Source organism: Miniopterus schreibersii, assembly GCF_964146895.1.
Source record: "Miniopterus schreibersii genome assembly, chromosome: 3".
In the NCBI taxonomy this organism is placed as follows: domain Eukaryota; kingdom Metazoa; phylum Chordata; class Mammalia; order Chiroptera; family Miniopteridae; genus Miniopterus; species Miniopterus schreibersii.
In genome coordinates, this window is record NC_138103.1 from 28,798,165 (window position 1) to 28,811,565 (window position 13,401).

At 53.8% G+C, this 13,401-nt stretch overlaps 3 protein-coding genes across 12 annotated transcripts in view; 1 reads left to right on the forward strand and 2 right to left on the reverse strand.

Annotated features, from left to right (window-relative positions):
- Positions 1-2,713, forward strand: part of POR (cytochrome p450 oxidoreductase) — a 64,594-nt gene extending 61,881 nt beyond the window's left edge. For all 8 annotated transcript variants that reach the window (XM_081133304.1, XM_081133305.1, XM_081133307.1 and 5 more), the window contains 6 exons: positions 649-830; positions 1,008-1,157; positions 1,453-1,723; positions 1,814-1,959; positions 2,040-2,125; positions 2,222-2,713. In XM_081133304.1, the coding sequence (XP_080989430.1) occupies positions 649-830; positions 1,008-1,157; positions 1,453-1,723; positions 1,814-1,959; positions 2,040-2,125; positions 2,222-2,366 (980 nt within the window). In that variant the 3' untranslated portion in view covers positions 2,367-2,713. The remainder of the gene's footprint in view (positions 1-648; positions 831-1,007; positions 1,158-1,452; positions 1,724-1,813; positions 1,960-2,039; positions 2,126-2,221) is intronic.
- A 165-nt stretch (positions 2,714-2,878) lies between these two features.
- TMEM120A (transmembrane protein 120A) lies at positions 2,879-9,221 on the reverse strand. Of its 2 annotated transcripts, XM_081133318.1 has the most exons (12): positions 8,997-9,221; positions 7,161-7,279; positions 6,834-6,950; positions 4,780-4,839; positions 4,460-4,555; positions 4,295-4,384; positions 4,020-4,085; positions 3,851-3,912; positions 3,655-3,747; positions 3,449-3,513; positions 3,284-3,352; positions 2,879-3,206 (listed from the first exon to the last, which is right to left on the reverse strand). In XM_081133318.1, exons 1-12 carry the CDS (start codon positions 9,075-9,077, stop codon positions 3,093-3,095), a joined length of 1,032 nt encoding a protein of 343 aa, XP_080989444.1. In that variant the 5' UTR covers positions 9,078-9,221; the 3' UTR covers positions 2,879-3,092. The 2 variants fall into 2 exon arrangements, with proteins under 2 accessions (XP_080989444.1, XP_080989445.1); XM_081133319.1 differs by lacking the exon at positions 3,655-3,747 and having other exon boundaries at positions 8,997-9,219.
- Positions 9,222-10,508: 1,287 nt separating this feature from the next.
- STYXL1 (serine/threonine/tyrosine interacting like 1) overlaps positions 10,509-13,401 on the reverse strand; it is a 42,091-nt gene continuing 39,198 nt past the window's right edge. For both annotated transcript variants that reach the window (XM_081133324.1, XM_081133323.1), the window contains exon 9: positions 10,509-10,785. In XM_081133324.1, coding sequence (XP_080989450.1) covers positions 10,621-10,785 — 165 coding nt within the window. In that variant the 3' untranslated portion in view covers positions 10,509-10,620. The remainder of the gene's footprint in view (positions 10,786-13,401) is intronic.

The window sequence follows — 13,401 nt, forward strand, 5'->3', positions numbered from 1 at the left end:
CAGCAACCCTCTGGGCAGTTCTGCAGAGGTTCATCTGCACAGGCATAAACACCCCCACAGTCATGCCTCTAAGAGGGGGAGATGCTTTTTGGCAGCTCCCAAGCTGGGCCCTGCTCTCTGTCCTGCTCTAGCCTAACTGGAGGGAGGAAGTCAGTAAACCTGGCCCATTGACTAGTGGCAGCAGAAAGCTGCAGCAAGGGCTGGCGGTGGGGCGTTTGCCCAAGCATAAAAACTGACCTGAAGGGGTCCTGCCATCACAGCTGAAAGCCCCAGTGTTGGCATCTAATGGTCATGAGCCTGGGGTCCGCACAGACCAGGCCCAGCCCACAGGCAGGCAGGCCACACTGGGGGAGCCCCTGCCTCTGCAGCCCTCTGAGCTACTTAGGGACTCAGACTCTCTTGGAGTGGCAACAGTGAGTGCCAGGCCTTCCCCAGCAAGACCCCACCTCTGATGAGTACTACCTGTCTAGCCTAAAGCTTGAGGCTGGCTGAAAGCCTGAGGCTCAGCCCTAGGGCAAAGGAAGCACCACAGAGCTGTCCTTGCTTCCAGTGCCAGCTGGGCTCCCTGCTTCCTGCATAGCAGCCTTTTCCCTCCCCTCCTTCCCATGGCACCCCACTCACCAAATCCTGCCTTCTCTGTCCTTGCAGAGGAATCCAACAAGAAGCACCCATTCCCCTGCCCCACCTCCTACCGCACAGCCCTCACCTACTATTTAGACATCACCAACCCACCGCGCACCAATGTGCTCTACGAGCTGGCACAGTATGCCTCGGATCCCTCGGAGCAGGAACACCTGCGCAAGATGGCCTCCTCCTCGGGTGAGGGCAAGGTGAGCCTGCCGCTCTCACCCCCAGCACCCAGACTGCCACCACTTCAGCCCTGGGCTGCAGCTCCCATCTAGTATCCCCTAGGCCACTCCACCCAGTCACTCTCTAAATTCAGCCCTGTCCCCTGGAACCACTGTGTCCCCTCACTCGTGTCTCACCCCAAGTTCTGTTTTCCCCAGGAGCTGTACCTGAGCTGGGTGGTAGAGGCTCGAAGGCACATCCTAGCCATCCTGCAGGACTACCCATCCCTGCGGCCCCCCATCGACCACCTGTGTGAGCTGCTGCCTCGGCTGCAAGCGCGCTACTATTCCATCGCTTCTTCCTCCAAGGTGGGGGGAGGCCGGGCAACTCTGAGCATTGGCTTCTCTGGGGTGCATGGGAGCCCTGAGCGCAGCCCAGCTCTGACCCAAACTCCTGGGACAGTTCACTCGATTCACTGGGCAGTATATTCAGGAAGCTGGCTGTAAGATTGCACGCTGCTGAAAAGGAGCTTTTGAGGGTTGGGCACCATGAGGGGTATGGAGAAGCCCTGAGCAGGAACTCCGTGCCAAGGCAGTTCATGTGATGGCTGGTGGCAGGAAGGCGCCTCGGGCACCACTGCTAAGCTCTCCTGCCCTCCACCAGGTCCACCCCAACTCTGTGCATATCTGTGCCGTGGCTGTGGAATATGAAACCAAGTCTGGCCGAATCAACAAGGGTGTGGCCACCAGCTGGCTTCGGGCCAAGGAGCCAACAGGGGAGAACGGCCGACGGGCCCTGGTACCCATGTTTGTACGCAAGTCCCAGTTCCGCCTGCCCTTCAAGGCCACCACACCTGTCATCATGGTGGGCCCCGGCACTGGGGTCGCCCCCTTCATAGGCTTCATTCAGGAACGGGCCTGGCTACAGCAGCAGGGTAAATGTGTGGGCCCAGGTGGGTGTGGGGGGAGGGGAAGGGGCAGGGAAGGGACAGGTTCCACACTCACCCTGGCCACTCTCCCACCAGGTAAGGAGGTAGGTGAGACGCTGCTCTACTATGGCTGCCGCCGCTCTGACGAGGACTACCTGTACCGTGAGGAGCTGGCCCAGTTCCACAAAGAGGGCTCCCTCACCCAGCTCAATGTGGCATTTTCCAGGGAGCAGTCCCACAAGGTAAGGAAGGGGCAGGTGGCTCTGGCAGGGTGGAGGGCTTCGAGACTGGCCTCCTCACCAGCACCACCCTCTGCCCTCAGGTCTATGTCCAGCACTTACTGAAGAGGGACAAGGAGCACCTGTGGAAGCTGATCCATGAAGGGGGCGCCCACATCTACGTCTGTGGGTGAGCAAGGGCAGAGGAGTGGGAGGGGTGAGCCTCTGTCTGCCCATGGGGACACTCCTTGCCCAGCCCCCAGTACCACCTTCTTCCTCCCCACAGGGATGCTCGGAACATGGCGAGGGACGTGCAGAACACCTTCTACGACATCGTGTCTGAGCTGGGGCCCATGGAGCACACCCAGGCCGTGGACTACATCAAGAAACTGATGACCAAGGGCCGATATTCCCTGGATGTGTGGAGCTAGAAGCCCTACTCTGCCCTCATGCCCTATAGACTTGCTTCCCCATGTAATAATCACTTTCCTCCCCTTCTGCCAGTTTCCTGGATGGGTTCTGCTGGGCCATCCCAGGATGCAGACTGTGACAAAGACTGCACTTGGCCCAAGATGTGCCCTCCAGAGCCCCCAGGCCACAGGACACATGGCCCAGGGTGACCAAGCCCTCACTTTGTGAACATCTCAGGCCTCCAGTGGCTGTACAGAAGGGGATCTTCTCTCATCTGAGCAGGGGGCTTGGCCCCTCCACATGATTTTCAATGAATGTAAATAATTTTAAATAACCTCTGGCTCTTGGAATAAAGTTGTTTTCTGTATTTGCCTGAAGTTCCTCAAACAGATCTCGGGCCTCCACCTGGGTCTACTTAACTGAGACACCAGAGAGACCAACTCAGGAGCCCCAAGAACCTGTGCTGTGGCAGGACAGAGCACCACCAGGCCCCTGCCTTACCCTCAGGAGACCACACACCTTGAGCCACCTCTGTGCCTCTGTTCCTTTATTGAGGCCACTGGCCCCCAGCTCCCCACAGGCTAGGACACAGGCCCAGGTCTTCTCCAGTGTAACCTTTGGGGCCCACAGAGCCCACAAAACCCAGGGAGAGCAGAAAAGACCGTCTGGACGAGGGAGTCCCCACCCCCTCAAACAACACATGGGGTACAGAAGCCCCTTCCGGGCTGGTGGGCAGAGACCCAGCCTCAATCTTTCTTGCTCCTGTGCCGCTGACTGTGGAATTTCTGGTGCACAACCCGCAAGGTGGTGAAGAAATTGCCAAGGAAGAGGAGGAGGAAGGGGAGGCCGCACATAAGCACCTGGGGGAGGAAACAGGATTAGGACAGGGGCCAAACCCCTGGCCCTCCCAGTGTTCTTTCCAGGGGCCCCGGCTCACCTGCCACTCCTTGCACTCAGGATCCCGGGCCAAGCTGAATAATGTCAGCGCATTAAAAAGCTGCCAGAACTGGGAGGGAGGGGGATTTCACATAGAATGCAGTCCCTGCTCGAGCCAGAGCAGGGGCTGCACAGCCAGATGGATAGGGACACAGATACCACTTACATGTCCAAAGAAAAGAAAGGGTAGCAGGAAGGTGAGGCCCCGCCACATCCAGGACTGGAAGCCCTCTGTGAGGGAAAACGGGCAGTACATAGAATAACCAGTGATGGAGAGAGGCACCATCACTCAGAATTAGGTTGAAAGGAAAGGACTTCTCCTTCCCAGCTCCCTGGTCATGATCCACAGTGGAGGGACCACACCCAACTCACCCACAGTTAGATCCATGGTGTGCCTCTCACCCAGGGCCCGAAGGCGATACAGACAGCCACTCTGGTAGTAATACTGGAGGAACTGCACAAAGCCTGGGGGTGGGGGGCATCAGGACTGGGCTGGAGCCCCAAGTCCTTTCCCCACCTTTCCCCTTGGGCAAGTCCTGAGCTAAACAGGGACCTCTGAGACACTCACTCTGGTACATGGAGAAGGACAGGAATTGGTTCCGGAACTTCTGATACATGAGGCCATCAGGCCTAAGGCAGAAAGCAGAGGGAGGGGTGGGGAGCTTGGGGATACCAAGACTTCCAATCTGGGCTCCCCTGCCTCCCCAAGACCCTGGAAGCCAAGCTGGGCCACTTACCATGTCAGCATGACTCCCGACAGGAATGTGGACACATAATGATGGAAAACCCACCAGCCTTTGATCCTGTATCAGGAAGCTGCTGTCACTCCTGTAACCCTTAGCCCCCAGGATTGGTGCTTGGGGACAGAGAGCTGTCTGAGGTGGGAAGAAACCACTACCCCAGCCCAGTTTCTGCTTCTCAGAGGGCTGTGGCACCACCACCCCACTTTCTAGGGTAGGTCCCGTGCCCCCTCCCCCACTCCCTCAGTAGCTGGGGTCAGGCCCTTGCCCACCTGGAGCCATTGTTGATGAGGATGCTCTCTCGGATGGTCAGGGTGCAGTAATACCAGACCAGCAGGAAGTTGAAGGCGGCGTCTGTCACCCTGCAGAGGGGGACACAGGGTTAGTGCTGGAGCCAGGAGAAAACAAGGTCTGGCCCTGAGCAGCAGGACACCCACCTGGAGTTGAGGAGAAAGCGGCAGGTGAAGGAGATGAGGATGAGGATGATGGTGAGGTAGAGCTTGAACTTCTCATACTCGTCTTTGTAGGCAAACCTGGGGTGGGCACACACACTCATGGGTCAGGCAGGGATGCTGCTGGGACCACCCTCACCTCTGCCTGAGGAGGGAGGCACCTGCTCCAGGCACACCTGCATGTGTGGCATGGGGCCAGCATGGGAGAGTAGCCCCTGAACCGCAAGGCTCAGCCAGGGAAGTTGGGGCAGAGTGGAAAGGCCCCAGGAGGGTAGAGAGAGAACCAGCCCACAATAACCAATTACTTAGCCTGCTTGCTCAGAAGTGTCACATTGACGTTGCCCAGAACCAGGCTCAGGTACAACCTAGAGAAGGGAGAGAGACAGGGTGAGAAAAGGCCCTGACTGAAAGGAAAGCTAAGCTAAAGGGCACAGAGCCCTGAGTGGGCCAGGCCAGTATCTGGCTCACTCAGCCTTCCAATGGCCTTGGCTTAGGGCTCTGACCTTGGGATGCTGCAGACCAGCTCCACAGGAAACTGATGCCCAGCCTTTCTTCCTGCCTACTCCTAAACACTGCTCCAAGGTAAACTAACATTCCCTCCCTCCTTTGTCATTGTCACCCACCTCGGGACCTCAAGAGCAGCCTGGCTCTTCTACCCCATGGAAGCCTTGCCCACATCTCAGATCACCCCTATGGGCCTGGGCAGTAGACTCAATCACCACCTATCACCATCTATCACCTACCCTATAGTTTCTGCTACTTTCTAGAACCTGCAGCCCCGAGTCCACTGCAGCAACCCACAACCAAACCAGGATCTCCTTCCAACCCAGAGCATCTTGAGTGTCCAGCCTCCCAGCCTGTTTCACCACATGGACCCTCCCTACACTGAGGCTCCCAGGCCCTGTTGAACCTGAACCTCTTTCCTGAGCCAGCTAAGTCCCCAAGCCCTCCTTTACATGTCAACTACTTTCTTGTCAACCTGTAACTTTCAGCTCCTGGCACTGCCATCACACCCACCAGCTGAACTTGTCTTGTCCTTCTCTGCCAGAGAAACCTCAAGAGGTGACCAGAGTCACAGTAGTGTACTAAGCAGCTACACCCATACGTGGGCTCTTGTTCACATTCAAGCCATATGGATGAGCTCAGAGTGGTTAAGGGACTTGCCCAAGACTGTGAAGAGATTAAAGGGCATAGTGGGGACTTGGACCAGACTGCCTCTCAGTACCACCACAGGCTCCCTATCCCATTCCAGCAGTGGCCTCAACAAACACTCTTTCCCCAAACCCTCCATCCTGTCTCCTAACATTTCCTGGCACTTGACATCTCTCTTGCCTGCACTGTCACCCTCATCTCTGCACCCCCTTCCATCCCAAACAACAGGGGCCCATGCCCAGCCCTCTCCATCTCCCCAGGAGTTTTTCTTCCAACACTTGGTACCCCTTTTCTGGGTCTCCTCCATCTGCTGGCCTCACCTCTCAGCAGGTAGATATACTCAAGTCTGTCCTATGTTCAAAGTTACACATACACTCAAGCAAAAGCCACCCCTACCCCCAACCCTCAAGCTAAATTCTAGGTACTAGTTTCTCTTTCCATTCACAGCCAAACTTCTGAAGTGTAGCCTAAACTTGGCTGTTTCCTCAGCTCTTCTGTCATTCCCAGTATCAACTTCCACCCATACCATGCTGTGAAGTAGTTCTCTCCAAGGTCACCCTAACTTCCAGGAAACATTTCCCCTTCATTACTGAATTTGACCCCTGAGGCCATCTGATCTGAGGCTGCTGGTTGCTCCTTCCTACTTTGCCTTCTGGAACATGCTCTCTCCCAGCTGTCTAGCTACTTGACATCTCTGCTGGATTTTTTTTTTCACTAAGTCCAGGGTTCTGCACTGCACTTGCTCCTCCTCCTTGATTGTGGAAGTGCATACTTACCTGACCTGCCTACTGGGCCGAAGGTGGGCTCTGCAGCCTGGCTCCCCTGTGGTCTCATCATGACCTCTCACCTCCGACACCTGCTGTTACTGCCTTCCTGAGTTGGCCTGGCTCACTCCTTCATCCTTTATAACTCTGTTCAGGCCTTATTTACTCCAGGAGGCTCTCACTGACCTCCAGGGATGGATTAGAGGCCTCCCTTACTCCCCTGTACCCTGTAATTCTACCACAAAGCACCCAATCTCAGTGAGCTGTCACTGTTACTCAGATGTCTCCCCTAAGATAGACTGCTCCCCTGAGGGTGCCTGGCTGCTCAGCCCAGAATGGGCCCAGGGAACATCTGCTGACCAAATGATCAAACAGAGGAAAAGTGCACTTCAGGCATCTCTCCCAGGAGTGGCTGTGAACTGAATTTGGGGGAGGGGTCTCACCCATTCTTCTTGGGCAAATAAGCCTCCATATCGAAAAAGAGGCCTTGACGTTCCTTGATCTGGTTCTCCAGCTCCTTCGAAGCCTCCTCAACTCCTACTGGGAGGGAAGGTTTGCATCTGCAAGTGGGAACAAAGAAGCCAGAGTCAGAGCAGGAGTATTATACTGACACCTGTGGGGCAGGAGGGCTAACATGGCTCAGAGAGGGGAAGAGCCATGCCAAGGACACTCCCAGAGTCAGCACCAGCCCTCTACCCCACCAGGTCAGATACCCATCCCCAGACCAATGCTGAGGGGCCATGGGGGGCCATGGGGAGGGTGGTCCTAACTTCTTAAGGACGAGGGCCAGATCCTGGAGCTTCTTCTTCTGCCGAGTGATAGAGCTGGTACAATTGTTCTGCAGCTTGGTCAGCTCCTCCAGCTTCAGGCGGTATAGCCGGTGGGTCTCCTGAGGACCAGGATGAGGGAAGGGTCAGACTGGTTGGAGGGCCATTGAGCCAGAGCCAGCTGGGCAGAGAGCGGGGCATGGATTCTTCCAGGGCTCCTTGGAAGGGTCTCAGCAGGAAATGAGGTAGCCAGCTGTGCTAGCCCAGGGAACTCCCTAAGGTTGCTCTCTCCTCAAGGCAGGCAAGGAGATAGGGTTCTTCCTGTAAGCCCAGAAGCACCCATGACACCCCTCTTTCAGAAACAGGCTAGTTCCCTGAAGGTTTTTCAGTCTAAGCTCATCTACTAGTTGTTTACACCCCCTCTCTGTCCCACCCTGAGCCTGGATTCTAGGCCTACGGGTCTACCTTCTGGAACAAGAAGTCTGCCTTAAGACACCCCTGGCTCTCGCAGATGCTCCTGCCTATCCAGCCTACATGTACATGGGGAGCTGAGGATGTTCAAGATGCCTTCTGCTCTGGCACTCCCAGCATCTTCCTCCCAGGTTAAAGGTCATCAGGCTTCAGCCCTTGGACCTCTTACTATAAGACCAGTCCCATACCCCTCCCCCAGTACCTTTGGCCCAAAGCTTCCCAGAGCACTTTGTCCTGGAGGGTGAGTATAGAGAAGCAGCAGCCTGAAGATTGGGCAAGGGGCAATGTGAGGAAAGCCAGGCAGGGGCTGAGGCCAGGACAGTGGTGACTGGGCTGGGTGACTAGAGCTGCTCTGCTCAGGTCTCTAGGAAGAAGCACTAATGGCAGCAGGTATGGTTGGCGACGGGGCAGATAGGCTTCAATGTGGACAGGAAGAGACTGGAACCAGTCCAGGAGAGGCAAAGGCCTAATCAAAAGCCCAGCTTTCTTGAGCTCTACCCACTCTGGGTATTGTTACTCATGCTGAGGAGGGGCCACCCCGCCCCCTCAGAACCCAGCCTCTTCCACCTCTGCCCTAGTCCAGCCCCCACCTCTCCCCGGCGGGCGGGAGGAGGCCTCGTCCTCCCTGCACTCCCCACAGTACAGCGGCCCATACAAGCCAGAGCCAGCCAATTCCTCCAGTGGCTTCCCACTGGTCTCAGAGACGCCAATCCCAGCCAGGCCCATGAGGACCCCTGAAGGGTCTGGCCCACCCACCTCTCCCCTCTCTTTGCAGCAGCCACATGGGCCTGTCTTCGTGGACGCTGTCCTTCACCCTGGATCGGCCCCGCCTCCATCCAGGCAAGAGACTTCACCTAAACAGCACTTCCCCTGGCCCAAGCCCGGCTGCCTCTCAGGGTGCACCCAGGTGGACTCAGTCCAGCCTCGCTGCCCAGAGAGCGGGACCGCACTACTCGCAGCTCCGGACGGGCCGGCGCCCACAGCATGTTTGCTGAGTGACTGACTCAAGACTGGGCCCGGCCGGCTCTGACTTAAGCGGCCACTCTCCTGTAAGAAAGCGAGGTCGGGGTCGGGGCCTCTTTCTGAGGCCCTCCCGGGAGGCCCTAGGTCCGGCAGGCGCAGTGGGGTACCCCCGGGTCTAAGCGGCCGCGCGGGCGAAGTGTGCCTCCGTCAGATACTGACATGAGGCCGAGAAGAGAGTACAACTGGGACACCGGGACCCGGGGCATCGCCACCCTCGGAAACTATGCCAGGGTCCCCAACTCCTGACCTCGAGTTCCCCGCTGCCTGACACCGAGAGGCCCGACCCATGACCCTGAGCCAAACAGACCGGGCTCGAGGCCAATGGGCGCCCGCATTGGCGCTCACCTGGATGCTCTGGAAATCCTGCTGCAGCTCCTCCCAGTCCCGCAGGCAGTCGCCCAGCGGGCCCGGGGTCGTGGGACGCATGGCTGCCAGGCCTCGCGCCAGATGTGCCGAGGCTAGAGGACGCCGCCGCAACCCCGGCCGGCGGAGGCGCCTCAGCCTCCACCGCCTCCGCCCCCGTCCGCTTCCGGGCTCGCGCCGCTGCGCTCACCAATGGGAAAAGGGCCTGCAGCACAGACCGCGTTGGCCCCGCCCCTACACCAGCCAATCCGGGCCCAGGGCGGAGTCTGGGCGGGACTAAGCGCACCCTGAGTTCACCCAGCGACTCCGGACCTGGACTGGGGCTGGGCCGGTGGCGGCCCCACGTTGGCCTCACTAGTTGTGCCAACCGCATGGTGCGGCCAGCAGTGCCTTCGCCCGTCGTGCTGGAAGTTAAACCAAAGCCCAGGGAGGTGAAGCCTGCCTTGAACACTTTCGTTCTTGGGAAGTTGTGCCTCTGCGCGGAGGGCATTCTGAACCTCTTACCTTGCTTGGATTTTTACCGCAGCCTCCTCACTGTCTCCCTGCCTCCAGGCTCTCGGCTACTGTCCATTCACACAGCTACTCTTCCTAAAACACAAGGCCACCATGTCCCTGCTGAAAATTTTCCAAAGGCTCTGCCCTGACTACCAGGTGGTCCCTAACGACAGAGCCATGGCTTGGCAGCCATCCCAGGATGTGTTCCAGCTAAGATCCTAAAACCTGCGTGACCCGGAGAAGTCCTTCCCCCACTCCTTGAGGGCTTAGGCTTGCTAGGGGTAGGCGGGACCTCCAACCTTCTGCAGAGATGAGATGGCGTTCATCTCTATGTCCCCTGCCCGCCCAAGTGGCAAGGAATATTTGCTGAACGAACAATTGATGAAAATCCCAAATTCCTTATCAGTCTTGTCTGTGCCCTCTCCTGACTCCAGGCTTGTTCTGTGAGCGCTGCCAGGGCTCAACTGTGCATTTTGAAGAAAACTCCCTTTAAGCCCTGAGGAATTTACAGAAGACTGGGTATGGAAGATGGGAGGGCTAGGAATCTCTTCTTGGTGAACACAGGTAGGCAGGAAGGAAAGGAAATTTGCACAAGTGATGGTGGAGTGGTGGGGCATGCTGGGACAGGGGATGAGACAAAGGTGTACCCTTGTGCCAGGAGCCTCTCAGCTGTGGAGCCTGGAACCTGGGCTTGGCATCTCTAGGACTGGGGAATCTGTGCCCATGGGTGGGCATTGTGACACACCCTATGATCCAACACTGGCAGAGGAGACCCCAGGAGCTCCCCCCAGGCAACCTTCAAAGGGTCCAAGTCATGGGGAGCATATGAGGCAGCTGCTCTGGCAGCTAGATGCTCTTCCAGAGGTAGCCTCAGGAGTGTAGTGGAGGTGGTCCAGGATGACCCAGGGATGGGAGTGCTCACTGAGTTTGAGCAGAGGGCACCTGCTATGTGGTGTGAATGAGGAGCTTGGGAAGAGCCAATGCAGGAAGCTAACGAGGTTCCAGGTAGCAAAGGCTTTCTTTCACACCAACCTGGTTACATATCCTGACCCACTACCCACAAGAAACTCCCAAGCAAAGTTCTTTAGGACCCATAGCTGGGCCACAAAGATCAGTAATGTGGATCCGAGATAACTGTGGAAAAGTCTCTGAGAACAGCTGTGATATCTGTGGCAAAGTCTCCGAGAACAATTGACTCCCAATCTGACAGCTGAGCCACCAAGGCCCGATTTGGACGCATGTTGTTTTTGCACTTCTTGACGAAGGCCCAGGACCTCTGTAAATGTAAGGAGAGAAAGACTTCAGAGTTGGACCTGGGCCCTTTCCACTTAGATCACAGCCAGCTCAGGAGGGACAGGAGGCATTTGCCCATGGGCCAGCAACATGGCTTAAGGGCTGGACACACATAGCAGGGGTTAATACATTAGGCAAAGGAGTCACAGGAGCTGGCTCTGCCTTGGGCAAGCCCCTCTGCTTCTCTGTTGCTGAATATAGAGACAGGAATCATTCTTATTTCAGAGGCTTCTGTGAAGGTTGAGATAACATACATGAAACCTCTCATGAGCAAGAAAGCACCATGACCATGCCTGGCACACATTGCAGCCTCAACAAAGGTTTGCATTGTGAGTGGATAAATTAATGGAAAGGGGAAGAGAACTGTGGACAAATTTTCTAGAGAAGGAAAATCAAAGCTGCCTTCTTTCAGGCATCTTCCCTAAAATGTAGAAATGGTTATTACAGGTAGGAAAGTGACAAGCAGGGTCTCAAAGAGATATCTGCACACCCATGTCCATAGCAGCATTATTCAAAATAGTCCAAAAGTGAAAGAAACCCAAATGTCCATCAACAGATGAATGGATAAACAAATATGGTGTATACAATTGACCCTTGAACAATGCGAGGGTTAGGAGGTCAATCTACAGTTGAAAATCCACATATAAGTTAAGTTGACCCTCCACATACATGGATCCCCAACTGCAGATGGAATATACAGTTGATCCTTGAAGAATATGGGTTTGAACTACTGGGGTCCACTTATTCACAGAGTTCAAACCCATGTTGTTCAGGGGTCAACTGTATGTACAATGGAATTATATTGTTCACAGTAAACAAAAGGTTTGAAAGTAACCCAAGTGTCCATCAACAGATGAATAGATAAACAAAATGTGGCTTACACCTGCAATGGTATGCACCTAGCACAGCATCAATATATGTGAGGCAAAAACTGATAGAACTACAAGGAGAAATAGATGAATCCACTATTACAGTTGGAGAATTCATTACCTCTCTGTCAGTAATGGACAGATCTAACATGCAGAAAATCAGTAAGGCTATAGTAGAACACAATAGCACCATTAATTAACTGGATATAATTGATATCTATAGAATACTTCAATCAACAACATAATACACTATACACATTCTTCTCAAGCTCACATGGAACATTCACCAAGATGAATGTTCATCTAAATCTATAGTCTAAGTTTCCATCTTAGGAAACTAAAAATACAAGAATAAATTAAATCCAAAGTAAGCAAAAGAAATAATAAAAATTGGAGCAGAAATCAATAAAATTGAAAATAAGAAATCAACAGAGAAATTCAATAAAACCAAAAGCTGGTTCTTAGAAAAGATCAATAAAATCAATAGACCTTTGCCAGGCTAACTAAGAAAAGAGAGGAGATACAAATAACTAATATCAGAAATAAAAAAGGGGGAATCAATACAGATCCCAAGGACATGAAAAGGATAATAAAAGAATACTATGAACAGCTCTATGCTCACATACAGTCTAGATGAAATAGACCAATTCCTTGAAAGGCACAATCTACCAAAACCCAAACAACCTGAACAACTCTATGTATCTACTAAAGAAGTTGAATCAATAAAAAAAAAAATCTTCCACAACAGAAAACACCAGGCCCAGATAGGTTCACTGGTGAATTCTACATACCATAGAATATTATTTAATCTTTAACAGAAAGGAAATTCTGATATATGCTACAACATGGATGAACCCTAAAGACATTATGCTAAGTAAAACGAGCCAGTCACGAAAGGACAAATATTGTATGACTCCATTTATATGGGGTACCTAGAATAGTCAAAATAGAGACAAAGAAGAATGGTGGTTGCCAGGGACTGGGGGGAAAGAGGAATGGGGGATTATTGTTTAGTGGGTATAGAGTTTCAGTGTTGTAGGACGAAAAAGTTCTGGGGATAGGTTGCACAACAATGTGAATATACTTAACACTCCTTAACTGTACACTTGAACATGTTAAAATGGTAAATTTTGTGTTACCTATGTTTTGTCACAACTTAAAAATAAAACACAATGATACCAGGGTCAGAGCTGTGCAGTTAAAGTCCTGACCAAGTCAGAACAGGCCCTTGAGGACCAACCATAACCACAGCTCCCCACACCCACCAACACACTCTGTTTCCAGCTCACAATGTATCTGCTGAGCCTCACAGCAAATGCAGCAAGCTGGAAAGACAGGCCTTATTCTGTCTACCGAGGGGACAGAAAGGTGAAGGGGCATGTCCAGGTAGCTCTTGGTAAGGAGCAGTGCACTATTCTTTAGACTGCAAGGCCAGTGCCCTCCCTGTCATCTCGGTGGCTTATTAAAAGCCTAGATTCCCACCCTGGCTGGATGGCTCAGTTGGTTGGAGCATCATCCCATACTCCAAAAGGTTGTGGGTTCAATTCTCAGTCAGGGCACATAGGTAGCGGGTTCGATACCCAGTCTGGGCATACACTCAATGTTTCTCTCTCTCTAAAAATTAATAAAACATATCCTCAGGTGAGGATTAAAAAAAAAAAAAAGCCCAGATTCTCCAGCTGGCTTTGAATTCCAGCTCTGCCACTTAGAGCTGTGGGGCATACCCAGCC